Consider the following 26,070-nt stretch of genomic DNA (forward strand, 5'->3'; position numbering starts at 1 on the left):
TACTTGGTGTTGTTTCCATGCATCAAGCGAGTCAAAAGTACAATTGCTGATGTATTCTGGTGTAATTGCATCTGTCTGATGGTTCACATTCATTTTTTTTGTGTTGAGATCTTATTTATGAACTAATTTGGAGTCTATTTTTTTCACTCTGGCAGCCTATCTATGTCTTCCGAGCTTTTTATTTGTATCGACTTTGAAGTTTGTGACTTTCTCAAGAATATCTTGCCTCTTTGAATCACAAAATTGATAATTTTTTTCTGTTTTTGATTTTCTTGCTTGGTTCAACAGATTTTGATTGAATAGTGTTAAATACTCAGATAGAACGATTGGTGTATTTTCTTGCGATGCGTTTAAGTCCTTGGCAACTGTTCTTTTCAGTGTGCTGGCTTTTATGAGATTGTCTCTTGTGGACGTGCTTGTCAGACGAACTATGACATGTGCGGGTAGTGGCAAGCCTTATTTTCTGTTCTTCCTGAAAATCCGATTTGTGGTCTGAATATCATTATGTTGTAGGGGGATGTCAATTGCATGGCCTAACTTTAAAGTACGTCGCTGAGATTTTCTGTGGATTCAGTTTCTGGAAGACCGTTTGTGACACGATCTTCTTTATGTTGTTTATTTAAAAGTTCGTATTGTAATTTTAGGGAATTACGTTCTTGACGGAATTCGGATGTGTCTTTCATCAATTTGTGTTGCCTATCGGTTAGTGCATCAATGCTGATTTTAATGTCTTTTACCGTTTGTGAGACTCCTTCAACTGTTGAATTATTATATTTAAGAAACTCTTCACATTAGCTAATTTTTTTGTAATTTTTATTCTGTTTATCAAAGAGTTCTTGCACAAGATCTACTAAGCTGGCTTTTATTTTCTCTAAACCTGTTTTTAGTAATAAATTTACGGAACTGAAGTTACCTGTATTTTTTTGTCTGTTCAGTTCATCGTCCGATTCTGCCTCCGGTGTATTTGGTTGTGCCGTATAATTTTTTTTTTCACAACGTATATTATTATAATATTCATAATGATGATTATTACAGATGTTTCTTTGCAATTTTACACTCTATATATACAATATCAATGGATACAATCACTCTATATTGCATACTTTTGTTACAGTTATTACATGCATTACATACATTTGATTACATATGATACATTACTTACATTTGTTTACATGTGATACTTACATTACATTTGTATACATATGATACTTACTTTATACATTTATTTACATATGATACTTACATTAAATACTTTGGTTTACATGTGATACGTACATTACATGCATTTGGTTACATATCATACATCTTGGATGAGAACTAATTTCTCTGCTTTCATCCTCGAAGCTTATATGTAAGCTTATCTGAGGATGACACCAGTTGGTTATTATTTATTGTTTTTTTTTTTGCTGTGTTGGGAAGCTACGAAATCTATGATTGAGAAATTCGGGCGCACCCCCCCCCCACACACACACGATAACTTGGAATGTATTATTGATGCGTCGCTGAACTGGAAGCCAGAGCGAATATATTGTGTTTCATTAAGTTTGTATGGTATTTTGGGTGCGGGTTTCTTGTTCATAGTATGTCCTTAGAGCTCTTTTCAGGCTATTGTAGTTTGTAAGGTTTCTGTATTCAAAAGATAATTTGTTTATCATGTCTGGGATGTAGAAGTTTCGCGTGGCCTTTCCGTAGTGATTATTATATTTATATGTGATATAATTAGTTGTGTGAGGTCATGTTATACGGTATGTATTTCTGACTGTCCTGTAGTTGGCATCGAAATAATGTTTTAGCAAAGCTGCATAGTGACATAAATGTTTTGCTGTCAGTATTTTGTGTTCTGACATTCCAGTGTATATAAAGTCGTTTTTGTTTCTTTGTTCCCAAAAGATCAGTTTTATCATTTTGTACTGTAGCGACATTAATCTGTAGGGTGCACAGAAAGCATACGTTGTTATAGCGTATCTTAGTATATTTTGGCATAGTGCTTTGTATATCAGTGTTTTTAGGCGTATTTGAACTATGTCTTTTAACCTGTAGAGTTTGCCACTTATTGTTCGGAGTTTTTTGTGTAGATGTTTATGTAGCCATTCCAGTTCATATCTGCATCGAAGTAAATTCCAAGGTATCGTATTGTTTCAACCTGAGTGATTGTAGTGGTTTTGCTGTTCTATATATTCTTTTATGCTGGAAAGTGGATGTTGGATGGTTATATATTTGTTATCAACTGGTTGAGTCAGTGGATTTCGAAATATCATTAATTTTGTCTTATCTGAGTTTAGGTATGGAGTTTTTCGTGAGCCAGTCTATGATCAGATTTATGTCATGTTGCATATTTGTTTGGGCTATGCTTGCGTTATTATGGGTGGATATTATTGCTGTATCGTCAGCATATTGGAGTATCTTACCTTTGAGAGGTAGCTGATTAATATCGTGAGTGTAAATGTTGAATAGAGTTGGGGAGAGTACAGCTTCCTGTGGAACTCCAGAGGTTACTGGTAGCTCTGCTGTGAGTTTCTTCAGTATGATCCGCTCCATAATTTGATTGATAATTGGTAATGTTGCTATGGGTCTGTAATTGCTGATTAAATTTCTTTTTCCATGTTTGTATATGGGTGTGATTACGGCGGTCTTTAGCATACTTGGTATCTGTCCTGTTTTAAATATTTTATTTATTAATTTTAGTAGGATAGGACTTAAACTAGTTGCATGTTGTTTAATATCTTTAGGTATTATACCATCAATTCCTGGCCCTTTGTTTGGTTTGATTTGATGTATTGCAGAGAAAAGGTCTGCTTTTTTTATGGTTGGGAACCATAATGTCTGTTTTGATTGTGGTCCAAGTGGAGGGGTCTCGTTTTGTGATTGGGGAATATTTCTGTGCAGTTCTTGGATGGAGTCTGCAAGGTATTGGTTAAAGTCATTTGCTAGTTGTTGGATAGGTTTTGCGTCTTTCATGAAGCTCTGTTTTATGGTTTCGGAGGCGGTGGTGTTGGGAACACAATCTAGCATCTCATTGATCAGATGCCAGGTTTGTTTCATGTTGTTTTGTGCAGAGGTTAGTTTGTCTGTGTAGTAGCTTCTTTTTGTGTTGTAAGGCGATTCCTTGTTATCTTATATTAAGTTGTTAAAGCTGTGTTATTTGGATATCGCTTTAATTCCTTCCATAAAGCGTCCTTTCTGTGTATTTCTAGGATTAAATTTTGTGTTATCCAAAGATTTTGTGTTGTTTTTGAATGAATTCTGATTTTCTTTGTAGTTTTCTTATATATTTCCTCCAGTGTGAGTTTAATGTTGTTGTATAAGATATCTGCTGAATCTGATGCCAGGTGTTCTAGTCTGTTTTTCTTATTTCGTGGTTGACTATTTCTCCGTCTATTATTGTTTTCTGTCGCTTTTCTTCTGTGGGACATTGCATTGATATTGTCTTGGTGTGCAGGTTAATAATAATAATAATAATAATAATAACATTTTAATACTTTGCAAAGAAATATAAGATCTTTGGAACAGTTATTTTTCTGAAGTAGATATTTACAGAATTTTTATAAATCTTTAAAGCTACAAAAAGTCTAGAACATGTTGTAAACATTCTGCGTGGATAGTTCAAAAATTCTTAGTTATTGTTTGTAAGGTTATGTCATCCTTTAGAATACAAATTAATATTGAATTAAATCATGCATACCATCTAATCCAATTCGGTGTCTTCTCTTCTTAAAAGTGAGAGGGCGCATGCGTTAAATGGTTTCTCTTCGTGGCTTCTAGGCCTAAAATTTAGTTCCACATATCTGCGTTGAAAAAAAAAAAGATTGTAAACACACGGGTAGAGAACACACTCTTTCACTGATTAAATTATCGATGTTATCAGCCTAATGAAAGAGCATTTAAACAGCTTAACAGCAATAAGGCCCCAGGTGCAGATGGAATCCCAGCAGAGTTAATGTAGGCCACAGGAAGGATAAGAGTGTTTCATAGATTGATTTCAAGAATATGGGAGACACGATCATGGTCGAGAGACTGGAATAAATCGGTTTTCATACACTACATAAGAAGGGAGATATGAAGGATTGCAAGAACTATAGAACTATTAGTTTAATATCTGATTCAAGCAAGGTTTTGTTAAAGAATCATAGTAAATAGGATTGAGGCCAAAGTTGAGGCAGATATGCCTGAGAAATAAACAGGTTTTAGGAAAGGTAAGAGTACCAGATATCATCAGATCCTTAGACAAATCATAGGATAATATAAGAAATTTAGACTCTGTATGGTATTGTGTTTCTTAGATTTCTCTATAGCTTTTGACTGTGTTGAGCATGTGAAACTGTGGGAAGTAATGAAAAGAATGGGTTTTCGTCAACACACTATCAGGTTGATAGCTAACCTGATAGTGTATTGAAAAAAGCACGGTAAGAACAAGTGTTCGACTTATTCCAGTCTCTCACATCCTTGTAATCAATCTATGAAACACTCTTATCCTTCCTGTAGCCTAAATTATCTCTGCTGGGATTCGGTCTGACTTCAGGTTGGAAAGGGAGTTTGGCAAGGATGTCTACTTTCTCCTCACTTGTTTAGTATTTAGTATGTATACTGAGGAAATCATACGTGAAGCATTGAATAAGCTCCAGACAGGAATTAGGATACAAGGTAGATTGATCAGTAATCTGAGGTATACACTATTCTTTTGTAATGACATAGAAGAACTAAGACAAATTCTTGATAAAGTTAACGAGATCAGTAAGAACAGAGGACTTCAGCTCAATCCTAGCAAGACAAAGATTATGGTTGTCAAAGGAAATACAGACAGGGAAGCTCCTGAGCAACAAGTGTATCAGTAATGGAGAAAGAATGGAGGAAGTCAGCAAGTTCGAGTACCTGAGATCCATTATTAATGTGAAGAATTACTGTTGAGAAGATGTCAGAAGAAGCTTAGGGATGGGTAAAACAACAGTCAGAGACTTGTCTAAAAGCTAGAAGGATGGATCTATCTCCATGGGAAGAAAGTAAGATTTTGGATGCAGCTGTTTTTCCAACAGCGACGTATGGATGTGAGACTTGGAACCTAAAGAAGTCAGATGAGAAAAGGGTAGCTTCAGTTGAGATGTGGTGTTACAGAAGGCTGCTGAGGATATCATATACTGAAAGGCGCACAAATGAATGGGTGTTAGAAAAGATCAGTAGAACTTTAAGGCTCCTTAAGGATATTGACAGAAGAAAGTTAAAATATTTCGGACACATTGAAATGATGGAAGGAGGACTTCTCAGAACAGTAATAGAAGGTAAAGTTCCGGGGAAAAGAGGAAGGGGTAGACCATCAATGAGATGGATGGATGGTGCATCTGGAGTGACTGATCTTCAGAGTCGAAGTCTCTAGAAAGGTATACAGCAGAACCACATGGCGAAGACTGGTGTGGCATATCACTGAGCATCTGAGGGACCATACGGTATCTGTTGATGTCAAGTGAATGGTCAATATACAGATGGATGGTCAACCTAATTAACAAATTAGAATAATTAAGCCTTAGCTGACAAGCAATTTTAATTTGAATGAATATGAACTCTTTTTATTTATATATTTACATAAACTTGACGTAAAATAATTATATACATAGATTATATAAAAACCTAATTTGGTTAATAAAAATTAAAGCATTTTTAAAATGAAAATCTTTATATTTTTGTTATTAAATTATATTTTCTTAAATGTTTTTTAATTTTCATAAAAAAATTAAATATCAATAAAATTTATAATGTTGTGTTAATGACGAGAATGGACATTAGCATGGGAATGATTACGAGGAGAGTTCATGCTTCAGGTTATATGCTGAACGATTTCGATTTTGTGGTCGTTTGGTTCGGATCCATCAAACATGTGTAAAGATGTCTACATATATAAAAGAAACTAGACAAGAAAAGAGATCTGCAACTTGTCCAACCATGTCACGTAGACCACCTTCTTATGTAGGTGGTCTACGTGATATGTAGACAGATATCAAAAAATGGCATACGAGGAATGTGAGTCTGCAAGATTTAAGATGAACAGTGGTGTACCACTAGAATCAGTCTTTGGTCCACTGTTATTCAATCTGTACATGAATGACATTGGGATGGATTTGACAAGCGACATACAGCTATTTGCTGATGATGCAAAGATAGGCTGGGTAATCAGGAATGCGACTGATATGCAGTACTTGCAGAATGATTTCAATAGATGCGTGATTAGATATCCAATGCCGTATTATAATGGTGGGGTTATGCTAGAAGATACTGATCAGGCTAGGGATCTTGGAGTTTTAGAAGACAGGAAGTTGAAGTTCAGTGGCCATGTAGCCAAGGTTGCAAATACAACTTAAAGAATAATTGCAGTGCTGAAACGAACGTTCACGTGTCATTTTTTTTGCCTCTTTAGAAGGCCTTGATAAGACCTCACTTGGACTATTGTGCGCAGGTCTGGTTTCTGTTGTAATTCTGATATATATTGGAGAGAGTGCAAAGGCGAGTTTTAAAAACGATATCATTATTATGGAAAGCTGATTATGAAGACAGGTTGAGAATTTGTAGACTGCAGCCACTAGCAAAACGAGAAAGAGGGGTGATATGATTGCGACTGACAAACTTCTGAAAGAGTCATACAGGATTTCAGTTGATGAAATTTTTCAATTTATGGAGGGTGGGCAAAGGACAAGAGGAGCATCCTTGGAAGCTGAGAATGAATGCCGCTAAGATGGGAGTGAGGGCTAGATTTTTCTCTCAGCGGGTGGTGCGTGATTGGAATGGATTGCCATTGGACGTTGTGAGTGGTGCAAGTAGTGTGAATGAATTCAAGCATAAATATGATAGCTGGTGCGTGTAGTATGTGGCCTCTCTCGATGAATCTATGACTCCCTGGAGATCTCTCTTAATAATAATAATAATAATAATAATTTAGATAGCTTGTATTTTGATTAGGGGAACATATATTCAAAAGCAAGTTGTGCATTAGTGATAGTTATCTGGCGAACTTCAGTATGCTCGATAACTGTTTCTTGATATTACTTCTCTGTTTTCTAAATATAATATGAAAGTTTCTGCAAGTTTTTAAAAAATTAAATATTCGTAAAATTTTTATTTATTTATTCAGATAAGAAAATAATTTTAAATAAACAAGTATATAAACGAACGACCAACATTTCTGATTATGAAAAAGGATATTAAAAATATTACCCCTAAAATGTTTTTGATTATACAAAATAGTCATTAAAAAGTATCCAAAATTGAACTACTGCATTTATTTGAAGTGATATAAAATTATTTGAAATGATATTAAAACATTACCACAAATAAAGTGTGTTTATTTTTATACGCTTATTTACATTCGACATACATTTTTCTTCGTTCAAATCTCATTATTTTCAAATTCACACCAAAAACGTTTTGTTGTGTGTATTAAAGCTAACATTTACACTCGGCATATCAGCGGTTGCTCGATCCAAGTAATTTGTTGGAATAATTTATCATGCGTGGTAATTTTTTTTTTTTCTCACTGATTTCAAGTTTCAAAATTCATAAGATTTTGAATGCTCAGATAGTTACATAACATAGAATTTAATATCGAATAGTTAATTGAAATACTTTAGTTAAAACGAGTTTGATCTAGTTCACTGCCAGACAACTCAACACCTTAATTTGGTCCGTCCGCATCTAGGGTTCTATTGGCTTTACAACTTTTCATATGTCGGGTTAATATACATCACAAATAAAAAATGGATAAATTAAAGAATAGCTAAAGTGTGAAGATAATTTAATAAATTAAAAATGCTTTGATGTATAAATATATTAGATTTATTAAAGTTCAAGTGGATTTAATTTGGTTGTTATTCGATTTACAAATGATTATTAATTTATTAACAGTTAAGTTCATTGAAAATATTGTGCGCAAATGCGTAGCCGAGTGACGTTTCTTATACTATGATATTAGGATGCCAGCAAAATGACTGTCACAGGTTCGATTGTAGTTGCCGATTAGAACTTTTCTTATGCCTTTATTCATCCACTTCCCGATTTAGTTGATCTTTGGCTCAGGAAAGTATAATTTTAACTGGTAACTCAATATAAACTGTAGAACCCATACTATTTCAGACAGCAATACTAGTTGCAGTTTAAGATCACTAGACGGCAGCAGTTGTCTGCCACACTCTCTCCCCAACTTCTTCAAAAATCATTGGTTGTTACAAGCCCACTATCGGTGATGGCTGTCTACAGATTTCAAAAAGTTCTTTAAAATTAAAAGAGTGCCATTCTACACCCTTTTGCGAATGTATTAGGAATTTTTTTTTATTAATTTACAAAATAAGTGAATGATTTACGTTATAAAATAGTAAAGCAGAAGTTTGTTAATATTCTACGATGCGGATTCGTTGTGAACATCTTTACTTAGCACATTAAGTAGCAATCCATTTAGACAGTTTAAATGGGGATATGTAATATGATATCCTTTCTAATTTCGTTATAATAGGAAGTGCATTAAATTTCTCTGTTATTGTCCTCAGTGGCGGCTCGTGGCTTGAAATCGTGGGGATGCTGCAACTTTCGAAATATACATACACACTGTAAGTGCGGTGTATACGTGTTTGGATAAAATACCAAAATTATGGTAAAAATTAAAAAAAAAAAAATAAACATGAAAAAATATTGTTTATTATCGATAAAATTATACAGTTTGGTATAATCCAAAATCACTTAAAAATAAAATCCATTATCATAACCCCAATAATGTTCTAAAATAAAAACTATAACAAATGTTATGTCTTTAATTGTAATGTCTAAATATTTAAAGAGACGGAGTAAACACGATAAGCACTACGAACACTCTACTACCGGCGCAAACTGCACATAAACAACAGTGGAACTGCGCGACGGACAGTGCCACATTACGCTAATAGCTCGCATCTCACTATGACGTGCATATGCTTCCACGCGTAGCAATATGATACTGTGGGAAACACAGTGCTGCGAGCGTCCTTCGCCCTCCTAAGTGCTACAAGATGGATTATTATTTTTTTTTTATTCAAAATAAGAGAATTGTATACGATTGTTGATGATAAAATTAATTACAAGTAAATATAAATAAATTAATAAATATATTAATATATTAATAATTAATATATATATATATATATATATATATATATATATATATATATATATATATATATATATATATATATATATATATATATATATATATATATATATATATATATATATATATATATATATATATATATATATATATATATATTAATATATATATATTTATATTTATGGTCACGTGAAGACATTCATTATATAATATTTTTATGATTAAAAAAAGCTGAATTGGTCCTTTGTTCAATTTCAAAGCCAGCTCATATTAAGAACGAACTCAGGTCGACCTATACCATTATCTATGAACAGTGCATTCGGTTGTAGTTAAACATGATAACCTCTTTAAGTATATGCCTCAGGAAATTCTCTTTGAAGTAAACAAAACGCTTGCTATCTCGTTCTGAAGAAGCAGCTGCGTTCTCTATTCCAGTGGTAGTTGGAGTATTGAGTAACGAAAACCTAAGGAAAGTGTAGATCTTTAAAGAAATGTCTGAAATAAGTTCCCAAGAAAGGGAAAACATTTAAACGGTATGATTACGATGCTCAGAGTAGAAATAATTGCTTTACTGAGCCTCCTAAAAGAATTTTTATAGTAGAATTACATTGGTTTCCATAAATAAGGTACATTATGCAAAACATGACCCTGAGTTAGATTATCACATCTAAATGAGTGGCGCTGTCAGCGATATGTGCAAACGAGCCACGGCACACAAAAGCGGACATTTTGGAGTGGTTTTACGTTTCGTATCTGGAGTGAAAGCAAGATATTCGCGATAGCTAAGCAAAAAATTCAGGTGGCGAACCATTGTACGACTAGAGGCCGGCCAAATGATTACTTCCGCCAGAGGTAACATCTGACTACCTCAGGTGAAGGTAGTGAGATGGTTGCATGTCAGTAGCTCCGTGGTTCACAGACTGTGGAACCAATTTTCCACCAGCCGCAAACAGAGATACAGTGAAGGAAAGCCACGGGCAACAAACAAAGTGGATTACCGATATCTCTGATTATTTTCTCACCTAAACAGCAGTGCTATTTGGAATCCGCTATGATCTGACTTCGCGTCGCTGAAGGAACATTGGTATCTGCTTCCACTGCACGCAGAAGGCTTCACGAAGGTGTATACAAACGATGGGCATGATGGAAGCCTGAGTTCCCACATTTCTTATTGAGGCACTTTGACAATCGTATTTTGACCTCTAAGTTTTGACCATTGTCTTCACGTACCTATTTGATATTGAATTAAACTATTTATTTATAATTTTTCTGTGTTTCTTTGACATCGCATATCATACTGCGTTTCACCAAATTGCATAAAAATTAATCATAAAGTTTTTGAGTTGCGAATTTTTTTCACTGTTCCTTAATTTTTGGAAATCAGTGTATATAATAGAATTTATAGATTTTTTTTTATAATTTATATCACTTTCGAAGTCAAATATTTGTACATTTCAAAAGGATTTATTTTATATACTGTAAAACGAGCATTAAAATGACACCAGAGGGCGATCATTGTGACGCTGCATGATTGAAATTGTAAAACAAGCTTCTCGGGATTACCTGAAGGCAGTAGGTGTGGATTAATTTCTTTTTCCATTCTAATAAAAATAAAGGAAAGAAAAATGCAGACGCCTTAGTCGTTGATTGGTACAATTACTTTGAATGTCAACTGTTGTATCGATTCTAAAAAAAAATAATTACTCATTTGCTCAAGTTTTTACTTTTTAAAATAAACAGAACCGGACCAAAACGTCTTTAATATTCCAATAATTAACTGGAATAGAAAAAGAAAGATAAATTCCAGATATTCACTGAGGGAAGAAGTAGAAAATCATATTAGAACAAATAAAACTGACTCTAATTAAATATCTATGGAAATAGTTTGCGATATGTTTTAAAATTTCGGTATAATTGGAGACACAGCTCAGTTTATGAAGATTTAAATGAATATTCGGATTAATGTCCATGTTCTGTAAGTGTTTAAATTACAGTTACAACTTTCCGTTTGCTTACATTTAGAAAAATAGGATTAAATCAAAGATATAATTTCTTGGCATCTGTAATGTACAGTAAAATTAATGAAAAAAAGTTTCGATATCTTTCTCTAATCCAGAGTAATTTAATAATAAGCTGATACTCATTTTATGTACTTGTATATAGAAAATATATGGTTTCTACATACTAGTACCTTAGTATCGGTTAATAATAATTTGATTATTATTATTATTATTATTAATTTGATTTGATTATTATTAGTGAATCAATCGACCGTGAGATGCGGTGATTGATTCATTCAATCCAATACCCTTGGAGGGTAATGGATGGCAATGCTGTAGCCAATGAAGTTCTCACTGAGGCTCGGCTATTGCTGTTACCCTCCTGCCATGATCAGAGCTTTAATAGCGCAATAACACCTTATCCCTACACTGTCCTCTACAGATAACGGGGAAAATGAAAAGCATTCTTGCTTCGCCCCTTTAAGCCAGTCCTTATAAGGACCTTAGTATCTGGAGGACCGTGAGGAAGGAGATGCGGTGATTAATACCCTTGGAGGGTAATGGATGGCAATGCTGTAGCCAATGAAGTTCTAACTGAGGCTCGGCTATTGCTGTTACCCTCCTGACATGATCAGAGCTTTAATAGCTCAATAACACCTTATCCCTACACTGTCCTCTACAGATAACGGGGAAAATGAAAAGCATTCTTGCTTCGCCCCTTTAAGCCAGTCCTTATAAGGACCTTGGTATCTGTTATGTCTGTTATAGGTATAGTCTTCTAGATATTGCTTAACTTCTCACTAATGAAACTAGTCTGGGCAGTGGCCCTTCTGTTTGTTGGTTAGTGTAACACCACTGTATCTCATGTGCTCTTTTTTATTATATTATATTTTTCACTATCACGACTCAACTCTCTCATCCATTCTAATTAGGGATAAATGTCCTAAGTATCTGTATTAAAAGCAGTCTACTATTGAGAATATTTTCTTTCGTATGTTGTCATAATGTTTATTAGATTTGATGTTTCGATTTTATTCTTGAGTCGTGATAGTGGAAAAGATAATAAAAAAGAGCACATAAGATACAGACTCCGCATCGAATGTTTAACCTAATAAGGATGAAATAGTTCTGTATTATTAATGCCACAAGAATTTATGAGTAACAAAAATATACGTATTGTCTCTCTTGCTATATCCCCTACATGCAGTATTGAAGTGTGCAAATCCTACAAAATGGATATTGCAATATAAAAGTTCATTCTACTCACCTTCTTTCTATCATAAATCTTCCAGCTACATATTCTGGGTGGAGGCGTCTCTGTTTCATGATTTATATTCTTTTTATATTCTCTCTCTCTCTCTCTCTCTCTCTCTCTCTCTCTCTCTCTCTCAGTCATTAATGATGTGTTGCTATGGCAACTAGGAAGCTGCGTCACCATAATCTAGCATCGTTTTAACTTTACTCCGACAAAGGAGCAGATGTTTCGTGATTTTGCTCGGAGGAAGTAACTTGATTTTAAGAAAGTTGACAAATGAGGCGTTCTGAAAGCTAATTAGGAGATGTTCATAGTTTTCGTTTGAGGCGGTAATATTTACAGGGAAACACTCGCATGATAATCCGTATAAAAAGTCAGTTGAGAAGGATGCTTGTAGGCTAATGAAAGAATTAGTCTTTTGTCTATCGGCCATGTTGTTCTAGGTGTGCAGCATAATAAATTTAAAGCTAATACAACAACTGTCATGCTGGATGCCATCAATATTGAATGCAGATTATGAAATAAATGAACTACTATCTTATTTTCATCCAAAATGTAGGAAGTATATGACTTTCATCGTCCGGTGTGACACCACGTTTCTTAATGGAGGACTGAAGTGGCACCAAAATTGTTTCATAGTTCGATCAATTCCCAGCTGGCTATTAGACCGCTGTGCACTTGTCGTATTATGTGTATTTTACGTGGACCACCTTTTTGTAATTTGGATTAAAACACAGAAGAAAGTTCTGCAACAAAAAAAATTTAAACTTACTTATCGCGTGGATTACTCTGAGGTTCAAATCTAGTCTATAGAGGGTTTTTCGGTTGATGGAGTGTCTCGTATAGAGGTAGAGGGGTTTTTTCCTCACTCAAACTCATATTTTTCATCGCTCAAAACAAGTAAACTAGCCAAGGAACAAGCAATTATCAGACATAATATACTGACCTCATACCATTCATTATTTAACCCTAGTTCACAAATAAAAGAAACAAATAACCCTGTACAAAATAAGAAATAATCAAATCTTTGTAGCCAATAATGACATTCAAATTATACCTAAACAAACATACTAGCTAATTGTTATAACATACATACCGGCTTAAATCATAGACACCATAATTACAGATACATATGTATAATAGTAAACCTAAATTCAAATGTTGACTGACCGTGAGATGCGGTGATTGATTCATTCAATCCTATACCCTTGGAGGGTAAGGGATGGCAATTCTGTAGCCAATGAAGTTCTAACTGAGGCTCGGCTATTGCTGTTACCCTCCTGCCATGATCAGAGCTTTAATAGCTCAATAACACCTTATCCCTACACTGTCCTCTACAGATAACGGGGAAGATGAAAAGCATTCTTGCTTCGCCCCTTTAAGCCAGTCCTTATAAGGACTGACACTGCGGATCAACTGTGAGATGCGGTAATTAAAACCTTTGGAGGGTAATGGATGGCAATGCTGTAGCCAATGAAGTTCTAACTGAGGCTGGCTATTGCTGTTACCCTCCTGCCATGATCAGAGCTTTAATTGCTCAGTAACACCTTATCCCTACATCCCTACACTGTCCTCTACAGATAACGGGGGAAGATGAAAGCATTCTTGCTTCGCCCCTTTAAGCCAGTCCTTATAAGGACTGACACTGCCGAAAAATAATGGTTAGCGGGAAAAAAAAGTCCTTTCTAGGACTTCCAGGGTAACGAATGGCAATGCTGTAGCAATGAAGTTTTAACTGAGGCTCGGCTATTGCCGTTACCCAGCCATGACTAGAGCGTTTTAGCCCCATAATACTCCATCCACACAGATTTTCTTCATTAAGATGACGGGATAAAGAGTCAAGGCTCAGTCCATTACCCAGTTCTTTTAAGAACTTAAGACTGACACTGCCATCTGGCGTCGGCTCTTTTCACCCAAATCTCATCTGTATTCTTATAGCATTCAACTAGTGCAGATTTTTTGAACGCAGAATCAAAATCAGCTTACGCGCATGTCAGTAACGGCATGTGGTATTATCTCAGAGTACCTACCCAAAGGTTATCGACCTCCAATGGAATACATTTTGTTGTTAGCGATCGACACGCCAATGAGGCCAAACATCGGGAAGAAATATGCTTTAGTGCACTAACTTTTGTTTGATGTGCTCTCTGCTTCCTAATAGTAGCCAAACCAGGAATAATGACGATAGACGTCACGTGATCTGTTGATTGATTGCGTGTCGATTTTTGTCACGTGGTATAGTTTCACATTCACGTGTCTACAGAGAGTGGAATTCGTTTTTACCAAAGAAATGAACATTTGTTTTTGAAATAATCAGTAAATTACAAGTATTTAAATACGCTAATGAATTAAAAACAAACACGTATTATTAGGGTTTACAGGCAGTCTAACCAAGCGCTAAAGACTGCGAATCCTTTTTTTTATTTCTGAAACTTTTAATTGTATTCGTGCAGTCATGTAGTGAGCAAATGTAGGTCGCGTACATTTCCTCTAGAGAGTCCATATCGACTTTCCAAGTAACAAACAAATTAGATCCAACGAATTTGAACAATTCCAAATGACTTTTCTAGGGTTTATATCCAAGAATGGTGTGCTAATGGATCCATGTTGGCTATCACCGTAGCCATAATGGACTTTGCTGTTTATTATCGCATACTCTAGAGACATCGAGCACATTACGACACTTAGGGATTGTCACAAACAATGACTGTATTTCGCTTTAATTGTTCCCCAGATTATCCCACAGTGGTTAAGTCGACTGATTTGATATAACTGTTAGACTATTATGCCAATGCTATTTTTAATAATTTTAATGTTTCTTTCCAGGTACAAAAATTTATTTTCCTCAAGACACTGTCCTACTCACACTTCCGCATGACTACCCCGTCCACGTGCCATTCTACCAGGTCTTCGCCATTAGTGACTCCAACAGTGTTCTCTACAGAATTGAGAGTGTCACCGAGTTTTACGGCGCCGACACTCGAAGCAATAATAAAGAATTTAAAATTAACGAGACGTCCGGAGAGATAAGTTTTGCCGTAGTGTTCGACGGTGTCAAGCTTCGGAAAGGTGAGACTTTTGCAATTCATGTCTCGTAACACCCGGGGGTTTTTATTTAGTATGCTGACATTATATTAACGACAGCAGTCGCCGGTTACAAGGATAGGTTTGTTTAAAATCATATAATTTCTCGATAAAAATTTTAAAAAATTAATATTAATTAAAATAAAAAACAAACATATCAGAAGTGCTCTATGTCAACAATAAAGATATTTTTTAATATCAAATGTAAGAGAAAAAAGAACATTGCTTGGAAGGATTTATTGCCGAAGAAATTCAAGCTATTCGGCAAAAGAATTATGTCTATATCCTCCGGGAATAATATATTTCTTGTGTCCGAAAAATGATCCTTTAGTGAAGGTGGATCATGTCGTTCTACAAGACAAAGATAGAGAGAGAGAGATTGAAGGCTCTTTTTGTTCCAGAAAATTTATATTATATAAGAATGAATACTAATTAATAATTTGTATTAATTATTAAATAATCATCATCATCATCATCATCATACGTATCAAGGATTTAGGCCTAGTATGGCCTGTTCCGGCCTTAGCAGTCATCGTCGAATGGTTTAAGAGGACGTCCTGGTTTTCGTTTTCCTAATGGCTTGTACTTTAAGGCTTGTTTTGGTAATCTTTCTCTTTTCATTCTTTGAACGTGTTCCATCCATTTATGTTTATATTTTTTAATTTTTTCTATTACTGGTTCTTGGTTTAATTCTTTCATAATTTCTTCGTTTCTTTTGTGATCAAATAGGGTATACTTTGCAGTTTTTCTCACAAACTTCATTTCTGCTGTTGTTAATCTTTGTTTGTCTTTTTGTTTTATTGTCCAGATTTCGCTTCCATACATTAAGACCGGTAAGGCTAATGCATTGTATACTTTTAGTCTGGTGTGATTTTGTACTAGGCTTGGTTTAAATATAGAGTTAATTACACCCGTTATTTTTAAATATTTTGCAATTTTTAGGTTATATATCTTTTTCCTTTTCATATGTGATCATACATCCTTGGTAGTTAAATGAATTCACCTGATCTAAGATCTTGTTATCTATTACTATTTTAGTTCGTGCTGGATCTTGTCCTTTAAAGGCCATAGTTTTTGATTTTTCTGTTGATATTATCATACCATAATCCTTGGATATCTCATTTAGATCTAAAATAGCTTTCTGTAAGTTATCTTCAGAATTTGTAATTATTATTTGGTCGTCGACAAAACGGAGAGTGTTTAAGTCCACTGTAGGAGAAAGTTTAATTCCTTGATGAAAATTTTTATTCCATTTTATTATTATTTCATTTAAGTAGATATTAAAAAGAGTTGCTGAGAGGGGACATCCCTGTCGTACCCCTTGGTTTATCTCTCTCGTATATGATAGCTCGTGATTTAATCTTATTTGTATTTGATTATTTTCATATATACTTGTGATAGCTTTTAGGATATTATTTGGTATTTGTTTTCTATTAATATGTTAAATAATATGTTTCTTTCAACTTTGTCAAATGCTTTTTAAAAATCAATAAATGCAATATATGTTTCTAAATTGTATTCTCTTCTTTTCTCTATTATTAATTTTAGGCAAAAGGCCGGGTGTATACATGATCGTCCTTTTCTAAATCCATTCTGTACTTCTAAAATAAAGTTTTCGGAATATTTTATTAGTCTGCTATTTAAGAATCTGCTATATATTTTGTAACAGGAATTTAGTATACTGATACCTCTATAGTTTTTAGGGTCATCTCTCTTACCTTTTTTAAAGATAGGAATAACAATTGCCTTTTTCAGTTCTATTGGGGGGGGGGATACCGGTTGAATAAATTTTATTTAAAAATAATAAGAGTCTTTCTTTGAATCTAGTTCCTGCATATTTAGATAGCTCTGAACCTAGATTATCTTCTCCAGGTGATTTTCCGTTTCTTGTTTCTTTCAGGCTGATTTCAAATTCTTCTTTAGTTATTTTCTTTTCATTTTCATTAATTGTTTGCCAGTTGTCTTTTTTAAAATATTTGTCTGTTCACAATTCTGTGTAATAATTTAGAAATTCTTCTAATTCCAATTCGATGTTTAATTTTATGTTTTCTTTGATATCTGCATTTAAGTGTTTGAAAATCTTATATACATTGGGTCTTATTTTATATAAATCATGTTCTAAATTGATACAAATTTGTTCCATGATTCTCTATGTATTTTTCTGACTTCTCCTTTAGCTATGGCTCTTATTCTTTTATATTCTATTTCATCTTCTAATCGTTTACTGCTTAACCATTTGTGATAGGCTTATTTTTTCTTTTTGATTATTTCTTTCATTATATCATCCCAGATCTTCAGTTTTTTCCTTTTATTGAATTTTTTGGTCTTTCATTTGCTGCTGCATTTAGTATCGTTTTTATATTAAGCCATTCTATTTCTATTTCTTCATTTTGTTTTATTTTGTCTAAATACTGGTTAATTCTTTGTTCATATAGCCGTTGTACATTTGTGTCATTCAATAGTCTAGTTTTATAAACAAATGTTTCAATTTTTCTTTCTGTTCTTGTTACTGGTAGCCATTCAGGTGGTAATCTTAATTTTATTTTAAAGAGAAAGTGGTTACTGCTTATTTCATATCCTCTGTGAACTCTAACATCTAGTGAAAATTTTGATGTCTTTTCATTTAATATGAAGTAATCTAATATTGATTTCCATCCTCTTGCTGTCCAAGTATATTTATATATGTCTTTATGTTTATAGAAGGAATTCATTATTTTTAGGTAATTATAAACTACAAAGTCAATCAATTTTTTACCATTTCTGTTTAGAGTATGTTCTCCACGTATTCCTATATTATTATTAGTTTTCGTGTTTCCAATTCTTGCATTTAAGTCTCCTGCTAAAATTATGTAATCATTTTTATTTATTTTATTATATATGTTTTGTGGCTGATTATAAAAATCAATATTATCCTGTCCTCTTCCCTCTTCTGGAGCATATAAACCAATTATTGTTAAATAGCTTCTGTCTATTTTTATTCTAGCCTTCTATTATTCTTTCATTCCATAATTTATAATGTTTTAACTGTTTTGAAAGGGAGTTATGAATCTAAATCATGACTCCTGCTTGTGCTCTTTGGTCTCTGTCAACTCCACTCTATATCACATTAAACTTTTCAGTTGTCATGGTTCCTTTTAATTTCTTTTTTGTTTCAGTTATTACTGCTATTTTAAAATTTCTTTCATTTAATAATTGGTCTAATTCTATCTCTTTATATGCTATTCCTCTTACATTCCAGTTTGCTATGTGTAACATTATATTTTGTCGTTTCCATTTTTGTTTTACCTTTTCCATTCCAGGGTCGTTTCCTATAGATTCAATCCGAGTATCTTTTTCTGTCAGCTTACTAGTAGAATTATGTTCTCCATGTCAGGGGACTAGTCTGACGATGGAATAGTTCAGTGGTAGGGCTGCTACCTTAAGGCTTCTGAACTAGCCTTCTTCCGAATTTAAACCCATAGGAGGAATAGGGTATATTGAAGGAGGAAAGAGTAGATTATACAAGAATTACAGTAAGGTTTATAGAGAGGGCATAGTTGTAAGGCCAGAAATGAAAAGACTCCATGGCCCTCGAGTACTCTAATAGCATAGGAGGTCATAAAATAAGAAGAGTTGGCTAATAAGGCCTTAGAGGAAAGATTAAAGTAAGTGGATCTTCCTCAAAGTAGTAGGAGAGGAGATAGATTCAGCTAGGGGTCCATGGGAGTGCCGCTTCCCTTACAATCAAGATGGTTGCCCCTTATGGCCCTGTTGGTCCACGAGTCCTTATTCAGTATATTCGGACCATCCCACCGTATACACACGCACGCACGCGCGCACACACACATGGTGGGCTCCCCTATCCGCCACCCAGGGGACGCGCTCTCTAGGGGTTACAGGGTCCCCCGAGAGATTATTAAATAATAATTATTATAAAAAATTACTAATTAGTTTCACAATGCGAAATTCGCGATGTCAACGAGAGCATTATTTTTTTTAAAGGAAGTTAATATTTAGTAATTAATACTAAGTATTAATTAATAATTAGCATTCATTATTACACAATTATTATTATAAAATAATTAATAATTAGTTTTCACAAAGCGAACTTCGTGGCAACAATGCTCCCCAAGTGGCATTTTTGAAAGCACAAGCGCAAATTATTTTTTTCAAGTAAGTTAATATGAACACCTATATCTATAAACTGGAATTTAGTATAACTCATACTCTGAACACTATACATGATCCCCCTCACGTCGCCAGTTTCGTTCAAGTGTGAATTTTCGCGAATATTTTTTTTTCTGCAGATAAACGTAATTGCATGCTAATCTATCACTGTTTGTTTTCCACACTTCCAGTGGAACGTGTTGCTCAACTGAATCATGCGACATCTATATTTAATGGCCTTAACTCCTCCCTGAATGTCGAGCAACCGTGACGTCCTACATTAGATTACGCAAGTGCTTTCGTCTATACCACTACATCTCCCCCCCCCATGTCCCGATATCAGTGATTTGTCTTTTACTGATAACCCGATTGAACAAGGAAACAGACTGCACACCTTTCTCTCCACTACGCATTCAACATCGCACGTCATTTGTTCAAGGTCGTCGCTGTACGGCATTTGTTTCCTTTTCCAATTTAAGCACTTGAGTCTTCTCTCTCTCTCTCTCGCTGGACCAGCTGTATAGCAGCTTTTATCTCAGCGTAGTTGATCGACGCAGAAGCATCTAAGAGCATTCCGGCGTCAATTTACATGTTAATCACGCGTGGGTTCTAAAGCTGGTTTGTTGTCACTTTGCAGTAGTAAAATCATTTCTAGAAGATAATAGTTCCTGATTTTAATTCAGACTAGCTAACTCATGCTCGAATAATAAAAAAAAAGCCAAAAATCTTCCTAGCGCTTTACAGACAGAGATCAATTCTATAAAAGTATATATCAGCCTGACATTCAGAAGGATTAAATTAGGGCCATTGAAGATTAGGTTAATTTTTAAATTTGTTTATTTCTTATATAAGGTTGAAACCATAGATTTATTCCATCATATCTTACAGTTTTGCTACTGTTCAGGCTGCTCAGGGTTAGTTGTAGTTTATGTTCTGAGTTTGGTTTATAGGAACATGGATTTTAATCTTCCTTTACAACCAAACTTAAGATGTTTGAGAAGCATCCATTTTATAATTTGTCACATAGGTGTTTCCGTGCTTATAAATACTTGGGTGTTCATTTCACTTACTACAGTTTTCAGATTAGCGTAATCCCGCTTAAATTTACTTATCAGAAGTGAATTCAAGCATGTCCATTTTCTTATTGGGTTATTGCCGTAGTTGATGTATTTCAGTATGGAAGAACATGTCCTTTGCCTTTTTAATTTTGTTCTTCACAAGGCTGTTAAAGGATCTCTATTCGGTTTCAATCTGTGCATGTTTTTTAACGTTTTTACAGTACTTTTTCCTCTTTACGTCTTTAGTTATGTATGTTTTAATTTTGCGCGTTGTGGTTCCTATTTCTTGGTACATATCTAACAGTTTTGGTACTGTTCAAGCTGCTCAAGGTTAGTTGTAGTTTATGTTCTGAGTAATCCACCGGTAGTCTGATGGAATCAGCTTGCAAACCATCAATGAGCTCCCCTGTAGAGGTCCTTGATGGTTTGCTCTGCAAAAGATTCATCACGTCATAGATGGGTCTTTTGCAGTAAATTTTGAAATAAATGAAGTGTTATTGTATTCACCCTGCGATTTGTCGCATACTCTCCAATTAAAACTATGAGGTGCCCGGGAATAGCACACATGCTTATCTCTTCCTTTTTGACTCATATCTCAGACAGTATGATAATATCAGGCCTGGAATCAACTTCAAGCACCAGAAGCTAGTCTGGATTTTATCTTAAAATTCCACTGCTTACATGTAATATACAAAAGTCGCAGTCGGTAAATAAAATAAAATAAATCAGCTAACGCCTTTTATTCCCTTATAGGGAGTAGGCGAGGCCTTTATACCCTGTCTAGCTTTTTAGTGGGCAGTTCAGTCTCCACCGGTAGCCACTCAGAGATAGTTGGTCCATGTCTATCACTAATTATAGCAGCCACCGATGAAGAGGCTGGCAAACAAGTGCTGCCATCTCTTGGTACCTAACCCTAACAGGATAGGTAACGGTATGAAATAATGTGGGTACTATGGTCGATTTTCTTGAGTTTCCGGCAGGAAAAACCTGTGCCCGTGCTAGAGATCGACTAACTCGGGAACCAGTCGAAGAAAGGCTTAGAAAAAGTTCCTCCAATCGGCGACTAGACTTGAACTTAAGTCAAACTTCGAGCGACCAAGCACAGAGGACGCAAGCGCCACTTCCACTGAGCTACTTAGGCCTTCGTCACAGTCGGTTTCAGATATATAGTTTTCAAGATCCTTTAAATCCTCCGTTTGTGTATTTTAACGTTGTTATTCCCTCTTAATTTTTTTTCAAACCTTTGGACCTGTTTTCCAGAATAAAGTAATTTTTGTGTTTTTTTTAGCATTACTCTTGTGCATCACATGACTTTCACGCATTCATATTTTGGTCTCTTTCCGCATCCATTGGATGCTACGTGAATCAAAGAATTTCAACCAGAAAATGTTCACTCTTCTTGGATGTTATTAGCAATGAATAAAGAGAAAAATAGAAACAGGCATCCCCTACACTGGTTGCTGTATAAGCTCTTGGAAACTTTTATTATTCTATGTGTTCAGAAAGGGAAATTCTTTTAGCCCTTTTAAAGCTGATTCCAGGGTTTATCATCATAGGCTTAGATAAAAAGATTTTTTACACGAAAAAAAATCCTATGTTTAATCTCACAACTCAGCAGAATCAACCGGACCCAATCCGGTTGATTGCTTACTGATTGCCAAAACTTTTAGGAATAAAACTCGCATTAAAAGACGCCAGGGAATTTATTTTAAATTGTTTTTAGTATTCTGGTATCTCCATCTTCTTCATATTTACCGCCCGTTCTTTAGATCTATTTTGCGGAACCGCTGGGAAGCAACTTTACTCTTCCAATAAACTTGACACAAAACTTGGGTTTGAAGCGCATTCAGGATGCAAAGAACTAAAATGACTGGGACCGGGTTCAGTAAGGAGATGGCAGAATTTTTTCTTGCAGCATGATAGATAAACCAACCCCAAAATACACAGAGTTAGCAAATGGATACATTTTCCAAGTAAATGAATTACGGAATTCACTCGGATCTAGTTTCGGTCTAGTTTTAAGGTCATTCTCAATGCCAACAGTTAAAGCGACATAATACGATAGAACAACAACTGAAAATTATAACAAGTGATGAATTCATGAGGGACTCGATCTGCATCTCTTAAGGTTGAAGGGAAGGATATCGAAATTATTCTAATGAATCCTGTGTCTAGTTGACGTTGCATGATGGACAAAACCACACCTGTCTTATCATAATCATAGAGTCGGATGTAATCTCACAAGGCATTTTCACTGTTTGAAACTATTCTCGATCTGACCTCCATATTTGTTCGTAAAATTAATTCAGTCCATCCATGGATTAAACTTGCTTTCGAATTGGAAAACAACAATTGGCTCTTCTGGACATTCCCATCCGAAGAAAAGAACGTGATGGGACCTTTTTGTTTTCAGTACACCGAATGAAAGCGCCAGGAAGATCCATGGATGCTAATTCTCGTTATCATCTATCTCAGCAGTCAGGCCTTATCAAAATCTTAGTGTATCGTGCATTTCTTAGTGCCGCTTTGATCTTCAATTGATCTACTACTTCTACCCCAGCATTATCACAAAAGTAAGTGATCGATTTAGTTAGTATCCTATTCATTCTTCACAGGGATGTTGGGAAGTTTGCATTTCTTACATAAAAGGTGTTTGTGGGAAGATTGTTAGAATACCTTTCGACTCTCCTTTACTCCGACTCGCAAACTAAATCCATTCTTATTCTCGCCTAAGAATAAACACCCTTTTCAATGCAGGAGTTTACAGAATTCCTTGCACACACACACACGCGCGGTCTCGCTTTTTATGAGAAAGCAGGTTGGTTGGTTCTGCTGAGATACGCCTAGACGAACATCGACATTACCCCCAACTCCATAATTCGGTTAATTCAGGTCTTGGTTGTCAAGTGATATCTACTGGACACAGGATTCTTTGGAATAACAGTAAGGATTTACACAAGAACCCATTTTTCTTAGAAAGATACATCACCCGCTATAATTTTCAATAGTTAGTCGAACGTACTTTATTCTATTGCTTTTCATCGAGAACGGTCTAAAGCAGATACAAAAGTTTGTTCGTAATAAATATTTATTTCCATCGTAAGTGAAGGCGTTAGTTTACTTGTTCTATTGATAATAATCAGATCTTTTCTTGATTAATGTTAGTCTTCACCCTTTCTTCATAAATATAGCAATTGTAAACGTCTTCCAGTAAATCTTAATTCCTGATAAAACCTGATTATCATGGCTTAAATGCGGACGGATCATTGTATAGACAACTTTACTCCGATCTACATGACAAATATTGAAATGCATTGGATTACTAACTTATCAGTTGCACTTCTCTCACCCTTCATCCATGAAGAATTAATTGCTTCGCTAGACACTGTGTTACGCATCCGTTTCAAGCCAGACGTGTGTGGGCGCCCTGGACAATCGATCAAAATGAGTGAACACTGTCTTCAATGCAGTTATCATGGAATCTATCAACCTAATGGGATGTCCACGCAAACAATATCTAGAACATACCAGGAATAATGGCCTGACAACCAGAAAAAAATGCAGCCAGTGGTAGTCTAATGAACAAAAAGCACTTTTGATGAAAGACCAGCAAAAGGTTCTCTTCAGTAATTAAGAATTACTGAAGAGAACCAGAATCAAAGAGCTATACAATAAAATGTGGGTTACAAACGAACATACTGTGTATCGAATACTGTCATGTACATTTAGTCGTGTGTCCCCAAGCTGGTGAAGCATACATTGGTTGAGGTCTTATCACTGATTTGTACAGGAGACTTTTATTGTGTATGCTTAAGAGGCCAGGAATAAGTTATAGCTGTGCTGTGGTCTGGTTGGCTTTGATAGAAACACTATCGATGTGCGTCTTGAAGTTTAGGCTTCTATCAAGCTGAACTCCTAGATATTTGGCTGATTTGTGCCAAGAGATGATTTTTCCAAACATTTGTATGCTTGTATTCGGTCGTGTTTTCCAACTGGTGAATAGTACTGTGGGCTTTTTTCTGGATTGATTGAGATGCGCCATTTGCTGTACCAATTCTCTAGTTCGATGACTGCTACTGCAGTTTTGTTCATGGCCAGTTGTGATCTTAGGGATCTGGATAATGATGGTGTCATCGGCATAGAGGGCAGTGAGGGATGGGGACAACTTGGGAGGATCTACCACGTACATGGAGGAGAGTAAGGAAGACACTATAGAGCCTTGGGGGATTCCAGCCGTGATTTTTCTCTCAGTGGATCTAATTCAATTTATTTTTATCCTAAATTTTCTATTGTTCAGAAATGACTTGACGAGTAGAACTAGTGGTAATGGGATTCCTACTTGGTGTAGCTTGAAAATTAATCCATAATGCCAGAACTTTGTCTAGAAAGATTGCACCAGAGTGCTGGTGCCATTTATACCCTTTGGTAATGTATTCATTAACTCTGTACATTTGTTGAGTTGTGGAGTGCTCTTTTCTAAAGGACGAATTGTTCGTCTGGTATGACGTTGTTGTTTTCTACTGCCTCTTGAATCCGAACAAGCATAGGCTATCTTGCGTACGCATCATAGTAGGCTGAAGACTTCAAATTTCCATCGTTCTGAATAGTGATTTAGCAGTAGGATGGTATTGGTCATAGCCACTAGATGAGTAATGCCTTTGTGTATGAGCAGCTTGAGAGCCTTGTTCGTGATTTCGTCCGGTACCAGGACTTTCTTGTGCTATTGAGTTTTCTTATAATTTCGTATATTACTGCTGGCGATATGGGTTTGTTGTTGGGTTGGGATTTGGCGTTCTGAGTTATTTGACGCACTTGGGTGTGAATTTTTCTTATGAATGTTAAGTCTACTTGGGCATAGTTGGGACGGCATTATTTTTCCACGTTATCTGCAAAGGCTTCCGCTTTTTCTTAATCTTTATAGGCTATTCCTTATTCACCTTTGATTGGAGGGAGTGTATTGTTCTTTGAGCGAAACGACCTTATAGCTTTCCATAATGATTGATCATCTGTGCTTAGGTGATGTATCTTGCTGTTCCAAAGTTGGTTTCGGTGGTCTTTTAATGCGTACTGAACCTGGTTCGTCGCTCTATTAACTGCCTGTTTATCTGTGGGATCCATTATTCGATGATATGGTCTTTGCAATCTGTTCTTTTCTCGGATAAGTTGTTTTACTTTCTCTGGGAGTATGTTTGGTAGTGCATGTGTGGTTGTGTTTGTTACATAGGATATTACTGCCAAACTTTGTTTCTCAAGGGTTGCCACTGCCTTTTCCATTTCTTCAGTAGATATTTTATTAACTGGAAACAACTCTCCCCCTCAGCCTGGAAGGCTGAGAGGGGAGTTGTTTCCAGTTAATAAGGGTGATGTTGCTTTCAGTTAGATCATGTGCGGTGCCTAGTTGCAATGTGATGG

At 35.3% G+C, this 26,070-nt stretch overlaps 1 protein-coding gene across 1 annotated transcript in view; it reads left to right on the forward strand.

The window, feature by feature from the left end:
• LOC150099265 (proto-oncogene tyrosine-protein kinase receptor Ret-like) overlaps positions 1-26,070 on the forward strand; it is a 130,487-nt gene that overhangs the window by 37,591 nt on the left and 66,826 nt on the right. Inside the window, exon 2 of the mRNA XM_090403731.1 lies at positions 15,197-15,439. Coding sequence (XP_090259857.1) covers positions 15,197-15,439 — 243 coding nt within the window. The remainder of the gene's footprint in view (positions 1-15,196; positions 15,440-26,070) is intronic.

Source organism: Typopeltis vanoorti, chromosome 14, assembly GCF_054136105.1.
Source record: "Typopeltis vanoorti isolate ZY-2024b chromosome 14, IOZ_Tvanoo_1.0, whole genome shotgun sequence".
In the NCBI taxonomy this organism is placed as follows: Eukaryota; Metazoa; Arthropoda; class Arachnida; order Uropygi; family Thelyphonidae; genus Typopeltis; species Typopeltis vanoorti.